The 16,541-nt window shown below is 34.1% G+C and overlaps 1 protein-coding gene across 11 annotated transcripts in view; it reads right to left on the reverse strand.

The window, feature by feature from the left end:
• Window positions 1–16,541, reverse strand: part of AHI1 (Abelson helper integration site 1) — a 100,137-nt gene that overhangs the window by 69,903 nt on the left and 13,693 nt on the right. For all 11 annotated transcript variants that reach the window (XR_008234766.1, XM_052784430.1, XM_052784435.1 and 8 more), the window contains exons 6-15: window positions 15,557–15,770; window positions 14,661–14,853; window positions 13,001–13,096; window positions 11,295–11,480; window positions 9,040–9,192; window positions 6,664–6,796; window positions 5,554–5,677; window positions 2,967–3,196; window positions 1,438–1,541; window positions 726–844 (exon numbers count right to left, since the gene is read on the reverse strand). Coding sequence is in view for 10 of the 11 variants with exons in the window: in XM_052784430.1 (XP_052640390.1) it covers window positions 726–844; window positions 1,438–1,541; window positions 2,967–3,196; window positions 5,554–5,677; window positions 6,664–6,796; window positions 9,040–9,192; window positions 11,295–11,480; window positions 13,001–13,096; window positions 14,661–14,853; window positions 15,557–15,770 (1,552 nt within the window). In the remaining variant the exon portion in view is untranslated. The remainder of the gene's footprint in view (window positions 1–725; window positions 845–1,437; window positions 1,542–2,966; window positions 3,197–5,553; window positions 5,678–6,663; window positions 6,797–9,039; window positions 9,193–11,294; window positions 11,481–13,000; window positions 13,097–14,660; window positions 14,854–15,556; window positions 15,771–16,541) is intronic.

The raw sequence follows: 16,541 nt of genomic DNA on the forward strand, positions 1-16,541 counted from the left end.
GGTGAATGAACACTAGAACATGTCGCTCACAGAAGTTGTAAACTCCATCCTTCAGGATATTTAAAACCCAATTGGACAAAGCTGAGCAACATGTTCTCATACTTTGATTATTGGGGTCAGACTGGACACTCCCCAACCTCAACAAACTTAAGTGATTCTGTGACCCCCTTGTTTTTTACTGTAGTTTATTATTAAAGAATTATGTTCATAACTATTAAAAATGAGAAAATAATCAAAAACTAAGTTAAAAATATCTCACAGCCTGCTTAATGTACCATAATACGTACATCGCTGCATTTTTCAGTATTTACGAATACAATCTTCATTCCATTTTATCATCAAATTTCCAGAGTCTTAACAATGAGAAACTAATGCACAAATAAGTGTTAGAATTTCAATGTTATTTTCACGCCCAGATTGCATTTTTAAAAGTGAATTCAATCTTCAAGAGACTAGTGTCTTCTCCTTCATGCCACCTTAAGCTCCCAAGTAATCTAGTAATTTTTGGATATTCTGTTCTAAAAGACTTACCCAATATCATGCAAAAGGTCTGTAATACAGCAGTGTTTTGAAACCACTTCCTAACCCTAATATTGCTATCCTTGATTATTAGGACATCTTTCTTCTCCACAACTACACATTTAGTAGTTTTATGGTACTTTATTTCCCCAGGTAAATTTTAAAACAAAAAGGAAGTACGCACTTGTCACCAAAAATCTACTTACATTCTGAGATCCATGATTCTCAGGGTACTGTCTTTGGCATGGATTAATAAACGCCTTCCATTTGGATGCACCTCCAAATGATTTATTGGTGTTCCTTTAATATCATTTTCTTTTATTTCCTATAGAAGGAAGGAAAATAAAGTAAAAAATTTATCTTTGTGTTTTAAAACTCATGTTTTTACACATTATTATTAATTTTTCTCTTGCATTACTCTTTTTTGCCCATTTAATTCTATTTGGTTAAGGAAGAAATTTGTTCCTATATTAAGGCATTACATCCTAGGCAATCAATTTTTCACAATGTCAAGGCAGATTCTGCTGTGACTGAACTTCTGAAACAGCTGATGACAGAAATGCTGACTAAACATTAGGCCTCTAAGGTATGAACAAAGGTGATTTGTAAAGCCTGTGGTCTATTTTCTTGCTGTCTCTAGAGAACAACCTAATGCATTAGCTTTTATCTGCTAATACAATGCTATTAAGCCTCAAGCATTTTCATATTTTATATACAAAAAATTACTCACAAAACAATTCAAAAATTTTAAGTCAGTGAATCACAGCACGTTCTACCAGCTCTTTTGTACCGTTATTTAAAGAAAATACATCTTTTCAGTTAAACAAAAGTTAACGTATAAAAAAGTTTGAATTCAAATCAAATGACTTGGAACAGTTCACATAAAAATTACAATGCTAGTTTAAGAAACCTGCATACCTTATTAATTCTCCAGTGTTGAAACAGGTGTTGAGAACTTCCTTTGACCGATGTGTCCCAAACTATTATCAGTCCTGAACTATCTCCTGAGAACATGTGGAGCCCTGTGAAATAATAAGGTCTTATAAGTCGAAGAATACAAAAGAACTAATACAGAAAAGGATGTATGAACAAGAAACAACTTTTTTCTATTATTTTTGTGAATGGGCGAAAACCAGTACTTTTCTCTCTTTTGCTATGATACACTCATTGCAGCTACATTTTGCTCATACTGCATGACATAAGTTGATACCATAAATTTGGATTCAGCACATAAGTCAGATACTAGGATGCTGAATATTCTTTTAAGTTTTTTCATTTTTACTCATATTCTAGAATCAGCAAAAAATAAGCACTTATAGCTCAATGAGCTTCACATGATAGCCTAATGCTTACCTATACATTCACTGAGAGCATCTTGAACAAGAATAAATAGTGTTTTCCAACAGTTGTTCTTAAATTAAGCACAAATACTAATTCTTTATAAAAATGCAACTCTTTCCTCTTTGTGGCACCTACTCCAGTGAATACCTCCCACAATGAACCACCTAATTACTAATAATGTCACTAATACCAGAAAGTCAAACACTTCAAGTATCTTACTCATTTGCCCATCTTCAACTCTTCCCACCCTCCACTAGTACATGTCAGTACCTTTCTCTCTCTTGCTTTCAGCTGTTAATCTACCAGATAACATTGTTCACAATGGTCAAATTTCTGTCCTTTTCTCTCAGTTTTTCACATTCTCTGTTAATGTTGAAAAGTTCATCGCCTTCCCACTTCTTCAGTCTAGCATTAAAATTCTCACAATCTAACTACCGCTACCTCATTTTCTTTATCTTTGTATTGAGTTGATAACTTTGAATGACAATATGGTGGAGCTATCTTTGCTACTGTTCTGATCATGCAATCTCGTGTTCTTAAGTTCTGTTCCAAGAGTTTTCCAGAAGCTGGTTTCAGATTTCCTGCATCTGCTTTTAAGTTGGCGCATAATTCTTCCACCTAGATGAATCCTAGCCAAACCTGCCTTTTTTCTGACTTACCTCTCTACACTAACTGCTAGGCTTTTCACCTGCATCCTGATGCGTTTGTCTCCTCTGAACAGCAGCATTTGTGCTTTTTGTTCTGCTAATTTCAGCTTCAATATGTACAAAACACTAGCTAACTAATAATAGCTAGTTATAGGGACCATGAAAACTACATTATGACCAAAGTTTGCCCAGTCATCATTGCCTGATCACTACACATTTGTTTGCCTGTCCTTTCTACGCTTACTTTCTCTGATTACTCTCAATTTATATCAGGGATTATGTGTCCCTTTGTGTTCATCCAAATAAGGCACCATACTAACATATTAATTGCAAACACAGCTAAAACTATTCTATTCTATTATAGCATTTCACATTGCCTCTATGATATAAACTAAACTAGTAACACTTATGTTGGTCTTCAACTGAAGACTATTTGAAAAAGTAATACTAAGTACACACCTTCTGCATCAAAACAAAGTGTGTTGATGAAACTTTTGTGACCATCAAGCTCCTGTAGCAGTTGCCCATGGATTTCTTTCACATTTGCATTCCAGATTCTAATCACTGAGTCATAACATCCTGTCACGACCAAGGAGTCAGCAATTGGGTGGTACTTTGCAGTGTAAACAAATGAAGGATGAGGGAAAACTCTCACTGCAGATGCTGCCTGCATTTCTATTTTCCACATTCTAAAAGGAAAGGATGTTAGGATATCTACTGTATAAAACAATCACATACACAAGTATAACTGATGCCATATTTCATGCTAGTGCTTCTAGAGGCAAATGCTTGCAAACGCTTAGCACCACCTGTTTATCCTACCAGTATGTTCCACCTGTATTTAATCCTTTAATATGGTACTTTCTAACAAGATTAAGATACATTTACTACTTTATATAGTACTCTGTCATCAAAGTAAATTCATGACTACTTACTTATTTTGCACATTTTAAAATACACATAAAGAATTCCATGGAATGGATCGGTTTGTTTCCTTCAGGAGTTATAAACAAATTAAGACATTCCGGGGTATAATTCGTTTTGGAGGAAAAAAAAAAAAAAGGTAGAACAAAAATCCCACAAAGGAACATTTAGGACTAATATAAATATAAAATTATAGGACTAATATAATAGGACTAATAATAATATAGGACTAATATTTAATAATAGGACTAATATAAATAAAACTCCAGAAAGTTTTAAAAGAACAATTACCTACCACACAGTGATTGTGATCTCAAGGATGTTTTCTTCACATAAATTCAGTTCTTACTATTCAACTATTTCCTATCCTTTACCACCCATAGCTGTAAGATCAGATTTTTCTTAGGAAGTGTTTTTTGTTTGATGTGATACATTTTATGATTGAGCCTTCCCCAAAGATGAGCCCATAAAGAATGGAATGGTACCTGGATCATGAAATACAGGTGGGCAGCACACTTCAGAGAGTGCTCAGTTACAGTATGGAATTTAATCGTTTGAATGCCACCCTTCCAGGTGTGGTGACTACCTTTGGTGGCTACTGAAGAATTCTAAGCTTACTCTGAGGTGAGTACATTACAAAATTGCAATCCCTTATAGCAATTAACTTGCAACTTCACGTGCAAAGGACACAAGGAGTCTACCTATCTTTTAGAATGATTTTGCCCTAACAACATAAAAGGTAATTTGTTGCTCACAAGTAATGTGAGACTAAAGCTTGGGAAGGCTCAAGGGTAACAAAACACTACATGAAGAAGAATTTACATAAGTTTCCAAATCTCCGTTCAAGTTGCCTTAGAACTCAGCATGAGAGATGATCCAAGTAATAAACTGATAATGACTTTAAAGCAATGGGGTGCCTTTTGGTTGTCATCCTTCAATTCTACCATGTTTCAAAGGCAAAGTGCTCCCAATATGAAAGAGAAAAAGAAACTCCTTGTCTAAACTAAGACTTTTTAAGGACCTTAAGCAACAGACAATAAATACAGGAACTAATCATTTGTACAGTGACTATGCATAGTACACAGAAAATGAGGCAGACCACTACAGTTTCAACTTGCTGCCACAAATTCAAGAATTGAGGAACAGCTGGGCCTTCTTACAGGTAACAGAAATGACTGAAATAGATATTTACTTCAATACAAAAAAATTATTTAATGTCTTCCAAATAGAAAATAAAAACATGGGCAAAGCTCTCAAAATACTCTTTTTATGCCTACATACAAGCAGCAAAAAAAGGCAAAACAGTTCCACACATACAATATATCATTTAACAATTCTTCTGGTATTTCATTTATGCAACTGCCTGTAGCATTACTGAGTTGCGTAACAGAAACAACAGATAGGGATCTGAAGAGCTAAAAAAAAAAAAAAAAAAGCCCTATGAAAACCTATGAAGTTGCTCGTAATAAAATTGTGCAGTGTCACAGCCATATTTTCATGTATTTCTACAGTTTTGAGCGTTTTGCTTTTAAACCTTGAACAAATTAGTATTTTAACATTAACACTGCACTGAAGTACACTTTTTAATTGTAGAGGAAAATGTGTACACATTCAGTCTCAGAAATAAAACTATCAAGTTTCATTTTTAGCAATTTAATTTGAATTATTTAACTAAGTGTCCAAAAACTAAAATACCTACAAAAATGCAGTGTGGCCAATTTACACACATAACTTGAATCTTAAATTTTCAATTTCCTGCCTCACATTCAAATTTGCAAACTTAATACTGCATTCATAATACAGCAATTTCTCCAAGGAAATATTCCAACTGTCTCAGCAACTTTTTGAAATATAAAGCCTTTTGGTTTTTTGCTGCACTGTAGATGTAGACACTACAGTTTTTGGAAAAGCTTTGGTCTCAGATACACATACATTAGAAACCAATATAGTCAATAAAGTGCGATTAACTCCATCACAATTTTTATATTATTATAGAGTAAGTCACACTGTAATCAAATCTTTAAATAAAATGTTATAGCACAGTTTGTAGGAAGACATGAAATTGGACCACTTTCTTTTCTGCTTCTGATGCTACCTGCCAGAACATCTTCATCATACTGACCTGACAGTGCCATCAGAGGATGCAGTAAGAAGGTATCGATTGTCTTTTGACCAACAAAGATCATACACTATGTTAAGGTGACCATAAAATTCTCTCAGGAACTGCCCAGAAGGAATTTCATACACTAGTGAAGTTTAAATAGGAAAAAAAAAAAATCTGTAAGTATTTACAATCAATTTTATGCAATTATTAGTGCAAAGTTTAGTTTACTCTTAGGCTGAGTTTCTGCTAGCCTAAATCAGCTCATTTTCTTTATCTTCTCAGAGAACAAGATCAAATAGTTGCTAGATATGCATAGACACCAAGCATATACTTCCATCTAGTGGTTCATGGATGTCACAAATGTCTTAACCCTTAAGAAACAGTTTACTTGCTTTAAATTATTAGAACCAGATTAGGATTTTTTTTTTTTTTTTTGACAGCTACCTGACTAATCTTTGAAATAGATTAACATTGAGATCATTTTCTGGGGCTGTGTAATAAAGTAATCTAGACTTACTGTTCCTTGCATTTAAACATCTACTTTGTATACACTTAAAATACTGTTCCCTCTAAATCTCAAAATTGTTATGCAGGGCTTAAGAACAATGCAATTGAGGCTACCATGAAAAAGCAGCCCCAAGTTTAAGTAGTAAGAAATATCTGTAGTTCCAACTGAACTGGACCATGGAAGATAGCAGCCTCCATCAGTCTGTCTGGAGATGACAGCAATCCATGTATCTGACTTTTCACGACAGATTAGCAGAAAAACTTACACAAAAAGTGTGTGGGGTGGGGGCTGGAAAAGTTATTTCACTTAAAACCTTATTATCAGAAAATATGTTCCTTATGCAAACTGCTTTAGTATTTCCATTAGACCTCTGTGTAGAAATAGTGTGATTTCATACCATTAAACTGTATATATATTACCATGTATGAAAAGCCAGTTCCAGCCCTATTAACAAAGGAAGAGCATTTTCCTCAATGTTCTTTAATGCACAGAACAATTTGCAAAACACAATTATAAAACAAAACCTCTAAAAAAAAGCAATTTAAAAATACATCTTTCGCCCTTTAATTTCAAACTACATGAATTATAAGAAAAAACCACAAAACATATTTCAAACTTACAAACAATGGGATAGCCATTCTTTCCTGCACATGCTGCTGCCAGTGTTTTCCCATCATGAGAGAAACGAATACAGAAACAGCCCATATCTCCACCTCGCAGTGAAAACAGATGCTTGTTTGGTATGCGGCAAGCCTAGCTTTTCAGGTAAAAATTGGGATTACACAGTTATGAATATTAACTAGCCAATGCTTAAAACACCTTCTTAGTTCCTATCATGTATAAGTTCTAAAAAGCTACTAACATCTTAGGGGAATCTAAAAGAAAAAAATCAACCTTATAAACAGAGACAGTTCTGCTGCATAACTTAAGCCACATCTAGTTTGTATATTCGTTTCAGCCCCATTACTACGGACAACTAGAAAGTTTAAAAAACCTATGAAAATTTAAAATTGAAATAATTTCCTTAATCTTAAGAAGTGCTTAATGATGACTATCATCAATAATATAAGCTGTAGAGTTACAGTGTAAGTCAAACTTGTTTAAGGAATCTAAGCACAACTTTTAGTAACTTAATGATTTCAGTGTGAACTCAGAAGAGTAACCACAGGCACTCAAACCTTTGGTCTACCAAATCACCCTTAGTGTTCCTCATCTGTATTTCAATTCCTGATTTTTTTAAACATATCTGGAGATGAAACATTTCACAAAATTGCACGGGTATTATAGTCCCCCTTCCTCTCTCCCAAAATATTCCTTCTTTTTCACCCAAGGGCTTTTTTCCAGAACTAAATTCAAAGTTTAATGGGAATTAAAATATCCTGAGTAGTTATGTGATTATTTAACCTAAACCTGATTTACCTTTATGAATGAAAAATTAGTATGAACAGATTCATATGCATTTAAAATATACAAATAGGTCTACTTAGGAAATAATTGAATATACACTGTTCACTTCAGAATAACGGCAAACGCATCTTGTTAGAAACTATATATGTAATTAAGTCTTCCTACGCTTTTTAACCTCTCTCTAAAATAAAACGTTAAAATGTTGAAACAATAATTCAGCTCAGAACAAGCTTCTTTTATTTACAAGTCATGTGGCTACTATTAAATATGAAATAAATTTTATATGTGAATTCATATGAAATAATTCATAATTCTATAGAACATTTTTGAAAAATAACATCATCCATCTATTTGTATCTATGGAGACAGATACAGATATATTGTGGTTCTTTAAAAAGATAACTTAGCTTTAAATGTAAAACAATAATTCAAACATATAAAAAGGAAATAATAATTCTGAGTGATTATTCATTTTTAAACAAGCACATCTGCTTTAATATTCTTTGGCAAACCTACATGCCACATCATGATAACTCTACTGAAACTGTTTCACAAGACAGCACATCACAAAATACATCATCATTGCTAATAAAGTTCTTCAATATGTACATGGACTAGTCTAAGAATAAATGAGCTTCCAAATTTTATTTGTATGATGGCAGGCAAACATTCTTAGGATCGTATTTCTCCCGGTTTGCATTACAAACTTATTTTCAGAATGGCAACTTTCTGAAAAGTAACGAACATTAACATAAATACAACTTTTAGGTAACCTGCCATTTTTGGTAAGAAAATTTCCATTGTAAAAACAGACTTGTCTATTCTTTACTATTTTATTATAATTAGCAAACATTACTGGGAAATAAAATTAAGTCCATGTATATTTAAGTGTTCTTTTTGAAAGGATCTGTACAAGGACTACAGTATGAAATCAAAATAAAAATCAACATTCTTTGTTAACAAATCTTTATGTTATATTACTCGAATTTTTGTAGAACCATGAGCTCACACTAACACCATTCTACAGAAAAATATGAAATCACTGCATGGACATGCTACATACAGTTCCAAAAATATTCCCTTTTTATGATTGCTAATTTCCATTAGCTACAGCGAACTAGGAGTTAGGATGAAGTCAGCAAGAACCTTCTTAAGATTCTTCAATGAAAGTTCCTTCTGTTACACTGTAAAAATAACTTTAACTGAGGGAATTAAAAAAAAAACCAAAGAAAAAACCAAACCCAAGCAAGAAAATATATTTCCAATCAAGCTGAAATCTGAGAACTGGTTTCTGGTCTTACTTCTACTACCCAAATAGCCCCACTCTTTCAAATTCCTAGAGAATTCTGGAGATAAAAATACCTGACTGTTCTGGGAAACAATGGTTAAATCAACCATATTTGGCAAGAAGCTAAGCATCCTCTACTGTTTCTGAGAGTTCCTTATGTTTTGTATTTTGTTTAGTATTTTTTTTAATTTGCTTTAATGAATGACTTGCTTCACAATACTTAGATCATAAAAATAAAGTTATAAAAAGATAGTAGATCTTTAAATTATTTTCCTTTAAAAAGCAAAGAAAAACACTTCACCTGTCCAGGCAATCTTGTCCATTTAAATGGCTCCTTCTTCTCCTCTGGAAAAGGTTCACATGATTTTTTAGATCCCTCTCTCTGGAGCTCACATAGTGTTGCACTACTTTGTTCCTGCTGAACAGCTATCATAGAGCGGAAAGAAGGAGCAACCTTAAGGCAAACAAAACTAAGTATCAGGAAAAAATATTTTTAAAATAAGCAGTGTAATATCTGAAAAGATTAAAAGGTAATTTTGACTTCAAATGCATTGCATTTTTACATCTGAAAAATAGAGATCAGAAAAAGCTTTATACATGAAAGCTGTGTAGCAAAAATTTCATTTAAAGTAACCAGGAAGTCAGAAAGTAATCTGAGCTTCCACAGTTATGTCAATCAGATGGTATCAAAGATTTTTCAAATAATCTATACTTTTCTATTTTTATTAGCTATCCAGGTCAGTAAAAATTAGTAATACTCTACTACCTAGTGAAGATGCTGTATAAAAAAAAGCATTTCAGCATGTAAATAGTTCCAGTGACATTATCCTACCAGCTTCAAATCAAAATACTGCTTTGGCAACAAAATCCATTCACGAGATGAAAAGATATTACCAGGGTTGTGTATTGAACAAACTATGTTCAAGTGTTGCAAAGGAAAAAGGAAGACTGACCACATTTGTGATTATAATTGTAGGTAAAGCATATATACTTTCCAAACTTCTCTAAGTATGCTACTGAACCTTACCTACAAGTTACACCAAGCTTGAACACACAGGAAGCCTTAAGCTGTGAGGCAGCCTAGCAGCCCCATGGCTGAGGGGCACAGAGGCCATTAAGCAGCAGCTGCAGTTCTGATTGGTTTCACTAAGACAGGTCTCTTAAACACATCGGAATACCAGGCAAAATTACTGTTTTCTTCCAGGCTGACAGTTGCTACGTATCTACTTCAGGGTGGATAACTGTCTAGGTTCCTGTGACTAAAAAGGGAGGTTGGACACCTACGATGCAAGTAGAAACCAATTTAGGAGCATAAATCAGTTGTCCACAAATAGATGTCTACTTCCATACAAGATGCCCTGTTTTATCAAAGACATCTATTTTCGTATCTACTAGCCCATGCAGGAGGTATGGGAGATGTGGGCCCTTCTGGAGAAGAAGACTAGGCACGATCTGTAACAGATCTTAAATGGAAGCAGAAATCTATGCATAGAATACTGTATCATGCCATGGCTCTTATCTGGAGCTCAATCCCAGCCTTGGCAAATCTGGCATTTATCAGACCAAGAACAAAACAATACCAGTAGCCAATGGATGCAAGTCAAGCACAGCTCAGGCGGCCTACACGAATATATCACATCACTTGAATTTCAGAGAGGACTGTGAAGTAGGGACAGCTGTAAACCAGTGATAACACCTAAATATACCAGAAAAACATTCAGACCATGGAGAAGACAGCCTCAGAACACTTCCAGAAAGATGCACAGCTGCTCAAGCAAAGCACACAGAATTCCTAACAACCTCAGCAGCTGACAGAGCAAGAGATCTGCAGATGTCATTCCAGTATACGGATTAGAAAAGTGTCCCAAAAACATATGAACTAATCCCACAGATTAGCTTGGGTTTGGACCACATCTCAACAGGCTTCCACGTATCACCCTTGATTGTATGAACAGTGAGCAAAAGAAAGACTTATGACAACTGTAAATATATAAGGAAAGTTATGTAATAGAACAATATTGTACTCACATTGTAGAACAATAAATGCCTTGAATGCACATCTCAGCACATACCAATGTAAGTCTGTCTTTAAAGGAGTTTTCATTTGAGAAAAAAAACACGACTCATTATAGGCGCAGGGGTGCAGGGAATCAGAGTTAAGTGACTTACATCTTCTCTCACTTATAGAATTTACACACCTGCATGAGCCCAGTGACCTAAAATGGCATTTCTTCTAATAAGAAGGAATATCAATCTTCAGGAAAGCACCCTGAAAGTTTCCTGACTGTCAATGGCAAAATACGCAAAGTTACAGGTAGAAAAGTATGTCTATTTTTTAAAGATACCTATAAAGGACCAAGTTTGGAACATGTATCTTAAGATGCGAAGCTCTTGTTACAGCTATTATATGCAGCATATAGAATAGCTAGTATACAAGTACAGGTTTTATATACATGCATACAAACACACACACTCACATGCTCGAGGTAGTTACTAGTTCCTACAGAAGAGTCTGTGTATTTGTAAATATATTTATACATTATGTATTTAACTTACATGATCTGGCAGTTTTATGCCTCTAACAGTTACATATAAAGTTGATGGGTAACGATTTCTAGGGCATTTTGCCCACCAGTCATAGACCTCAACAACATTTGAATGTGACTTGGTCCTCGGAGGTGGGTAATATAATTGCAGACGGAGTTTTCCATCAATGTTTAGAACTCCATTTGCACCTACAAGCTGGAAGGGCGATTAAAAAAAGGAAAAAAATGTGTTATGTTAACATAAAAGTAATAGAAGTCATTGATTATTTCTAATATCTTGAACAACTACAGTATAAACTCTGAAATCTACTTCCCACTGGGGGAATGTATTATCCCTAAAAGTGGTAATGAAGTAAGCATGTATTAAACACCCCCAGGATCAAATCACTAAGATTAAAGCTTAGAGGGCAGCCTAGTTTTGAGACATGCTTCATATGTACAACAGTAACATCCTGTATGTGGGAAGACCTCTGCACTACCAGGGGTTTTTTTGTTGTTGTTGGTTTTTGGTTTTTTTTTTTTTAATTACTACTTGCTGGAAGTACCCAAATCTCAAAGGACTGTCAATCCGCAAAGAGCCTCTTCCAAATCTGCCCACTTCGAACGCTACAGCAAAGGGCATTGCTAAGGCTTTGACTCAGAACAGAAGATACAGCAAAGCAGTAACCTTTCCAACTTCAGAGGAAATTGAGTTCTCTCTATTGAACTAAAGAAAAAGTGTACCTACTACCATTAACATTGTTCACTGTTCATCAGGATATTTCTATTTTGACTGATACAGATGAAAGGATAATGCAGACAGATGCAGTAGGAATGAAGAACAGGCCACAATATTATTTGTATTTATGAGCTGGAAATTCATCCTTCCCTTTGTACAGCCTACTCCTGAACTGAATACCTGGACACACAGTTCCTACCAGCTATACACCTAGACAGGGGATACCAGACGCCTGATTCCAGTAGATTCATCTTGGGCAGAGCTGAGAAGAGACTCTGTATGGAATGATACGGAGGTCCCTCTCCCTTCCCCTAAACTTGCTGTCCATTATCTTCTCCTGTATTTCTCATGTTGTGGACTGCTCAATGGCTGTCAAAATCTACCATTCACAGAGGTAAGTGTAAATGAACTATCCTCAGGTAAATTAAAGCTTGTCAACTCTCAAAGGCCAAAGTGGCACATTCAAGTCTCTCCTAAAAGGGTAAAAAGGTACATGATGTGCTAGCTAAATTACCTGTACCTCATTGCTGCAGCATTTCAAACTCTGCAACTAAAAATGATAGGCATTTTATAGTTAGGCTAGGGAGTCCGTTCAAAGACTGGCCAACTGAAAACGCCACTAGAATACAGAATAGTTGAGGTACAGAAATTAGTGGATTTGTCTTTTTTTTCTTTTTTTGCAGAGAATCTCATGAACACACAGAAAACCCTCAAAGAAAACATCCTTCTGTACTTTATGAACAAAAAAAAATTTCTTATACATTCTATACTTTCTTGAGAAGTACATATTCTTTACTGTCAAGCTTGTTACTGTGAGTTTTATGGGGCAAAGGAAGAGGGAAAGGAAAGAACATCCAAGCAAGCAACTATTTGTTTTTCCATCTTTGTTGCCTGGAAATATTAAAAATTGTTTTCCCACTTAGTATGGTTAGTGTCTTTTAGATAATTGAATAAAAAGATTTATAAATTTTGTTTCTTCATTTAAATATTTACAATACCTTTAGAAAAGCCCAACAAATTTTTCGGAAACCACGTTCCTGAATTTGTACATCAGAGTTGGCTCTCACTTCATCCATACTTAGAAAATCAAGGATCTGAAAGTATTGGTAGGAATATAAATATATTTCTATTGAATATATACTTCATGGTAATTAAAAAATACTGCTGAAAATATGCTAGTTGTGATTCACTAAATTAAGCAGATTTCAATTTTAAGCAATTACAAAAACAGTACTTCCACACAAGTACACAATTAGAAATAACAGATCCTTATGCATTTAGTTGATGACTATTTATGACCTCCTTTAAAAAAAAGCATGTCTGGTCTTAAACAACTATTCTTGCTTCCCTTCTGTCTCAATAAAAAAATATTAATGAGTAGTCTTCATAAATCCTGTATAGTTCACAAATCATATAGATCACAAATCTGACAGCCAAAACCAGCTGTATGTTAATCTAGCTGGAATACAGCAGTCAAAAAGTTAGTTTTCCTTTCCTAGCTTTGTCAGTTATGTCATAGAATCAATCATAGAATGGTTTGGGTTGGAAGGGACCTTCAAAGATCATCTAGTCCAATCCCCCCGCCATGGGCATGGACATCTTTCACTAGATCAGGCTGCTCAAAGCCCTGTCCAACCTGACTTTGAACACTTTGAATGATATCCATGACATTCTTCATTTTTCTGGTCAGTGACCAGAATCTTCTCATATTTAGCCACTCCTGGAGGTTTATCTGGTATACGAAGAAACTTGGAATCACGCTTTCTTCAAACTGATATTTCATAAACCATGCTGAAGTCAAATGGCACACTTTCAGTGTAGTCATACTTTTGGTCCCAACATTAACATGATTTCCATGAAGAATCTTTACATACAAATGTAATTACTTTTGTGTTAAGGAACTAAGGACTCTTAATCCTATAAATGTGTTCATTTACGAGTATCACAGAACATAAAGAAATATATGGTGATATTGTATATACAATCTATTTGAAATATAAAAAAAACAAGGAATGAAAAAATATTTATTTATTGTACTAGGTTCCCATTTTCAGGTTAATACTACAGATTGTCTCTTTACAAATATTGACATACTTAAGCTCAAAGTCATGTTGAATATATACCTTACAATTTTTCCTTTAAACATAATTGTATTTGAGGACGAATTAATAATTACTTTGTGAAGAATGGGAGAGAAGTAAATGTCTAAAATGTTAATGGAAAACAATGCAATAGCTTGCTCATTGGTACAAGGGAAAAGAGGTGTTGCTACAAGCAGGCAACATCATCTTTGTGAAGGGAAATGTGAGGAATGTGAGAGGGAAAAGTTCCATCCTTTATATGCGGTGCCATCCATCCAGATCTGGAATGATCTTACCAGCCTTTCCCAGAAGTATGACAGTCAATTTAATAAGAAAGCTTTCTCCTCCTTACTACTATCAAAACAGGGGGGTTTTGCCATAAAAAAAAAATGTTTATTAGTATTAGCAATCACCAATACCACTTTTTGGTATCTCCACTTAATTCTGTATCTTAAGGCTATACTATTAACCCAATATAACCAAAATAAAACACCTGAATCAGTCAAATATATGCTGTTGAAGAAACAAACAGAAAATGATAATGTGCATAAATTGGATGTAAAATATTTAACCTTACCTCAAAAAACAGGATTACCCGAGGGCTTTCTTCAGTGTTTTGAATAAAATAACTAAAACACTCATTAAATATGACTTGCTCCTCCCACTCTGGAATTGTTGATTTAGACTGTCTGAAGTCATATGGCTGTGTCATAATGGGAAGAACGTGCTCTATTTGTTCTTGTTCATAATAAGATGAAACTTTCCTCTTGCTGTTTGAAAATTTCCAAACAGTTACAAATGTTATAGCACCTTAAAAAAACCCAACTCAAACAAAACAGTATTTTCAATTACTGAAAGCGAAGAAACATACAAGATACCATTTGTTTGATTTTAGAAAAAAAAAAAATTCTGAACCCACCCAAAAGTTAAGACAATTTACAATGTATATAGAAATGCTACAAGCTGAAGTTCAAAATACTACCAACCAAGTTACTGTTACCAAATCTATGCATAATGATCAGGGTACAGTCTACTGCTTAAACACTGTTAAAATCTGCTTTTCAGGAAAATTATGCATAATGACAGTGGAAACAAGTAACTGAACTGATTAGAAATATGAAGAACTAAACTTCATTTCAGGATTTTAAAAGTTTTTATAAAAGGCAGACACTTCTACATATTTTTGAGAGTTAGGAAATTTTCTCTCTATAAAAAATACAGAATAAACTACGCTGTAAATTGCTCAAGAGCAATAGAGCAGTGCAGAGCATTTAATAGTGTCAAAAAGAAAAGTACCACCCTAATTTACTGTAGGTATATGCATGCATTATCATAGATGTATAAAGTAATGTAATGAATGACCTCACAAGCTTAAAATTCAGCATTATTTTAATTTTCATCTTTAATTTGCTAGGGAAGAATCTATGTATTTATAGTAATCCTTGACAATAGAAACAGTTTATTAAAAGTCACCTATGATCCTTCTTGACGTATAAGCCACTTCTCTGATCAACAACATGGATTTTAACCATGGGATGAGATACCAGGAGATCAGTTTTAAGTCGATCAGATCGATGGATATAAACTCCCAACACACGACCATCATCAAAACCAAATTTAGACTGAGTTGAGATTTCTGAATTCTTCATTTCCTCGTCATTTTCTACAGCAACTTGTGTATTTTCTTCTAGAAATAGGAACAAATTAAATAGAGGTTACTATGTTCCACTACTGACAGTTTAAAGGAGTAAAAATGCTCTGTATGGTCTTAGCAATCAATAGTAAAGTAAAAATATTTAACATGTCCTTTACGTAATAGGTTAAAACAAAATTATCAAATTTGCAGCATTTTAAACATATATTATTCATGTGTATGTTCATACATTAATTAACATAACCGATTCCTATTAAGAAACATTTTTTTTAAAATCCGAGGTGTTCCTCTTGATTGACATAGCTTCTTCTGTGCCACAATGACTTGAAATCCATACAGTTCAATATCGTGCTCTGGAATACAGCCTATAGTAGGTTTTGTTTGGTTGTTTGGGGTTTTTTAAGGAAAATGTAAAAAACAAGATAAGCAGAAACTGATGCTTTCTCCATGTGCATTTTTCCCCGAATTTACCAAACATTGTTTTCAGAACTTCCTCATTTACAAGTGAGACCACCATGCTTACCAGATATCAAAAGACCTATTCCTCATCAATTTCTGTAATCTCAATTTTTTAAACTCATTTCTTATTTTGGCCTCCACAATGTTTGAGGAAATGAATTCTCCAATTCGACTGTGTTGCGTGAAAAAGCATTCCTTATGTTTGAACTGAGCATCAGGTTAAAACAGTGGTGACACACAATTTACAGCATAATGTAAATAAAAATGATAAAATAATAAAAATACAGTTAGAATATGCATCTAAGTAATACACTGTAAAGGTGGTATATATAATATTATTATCTT

Source organism: Harpia harpyja, chromosome 4, assembly GCF_026419915.1.
Source record: "Harpia harpyja isolate bHarHar1 chromosome 4, bHarHar1 primary haplotype, whole genome shotgun sequence".
NCBI lineage: Eukaryota > Metazoa > Chordata > Aves > Accipitriformes > Accipitridae > Harpia > Harpia harpyja.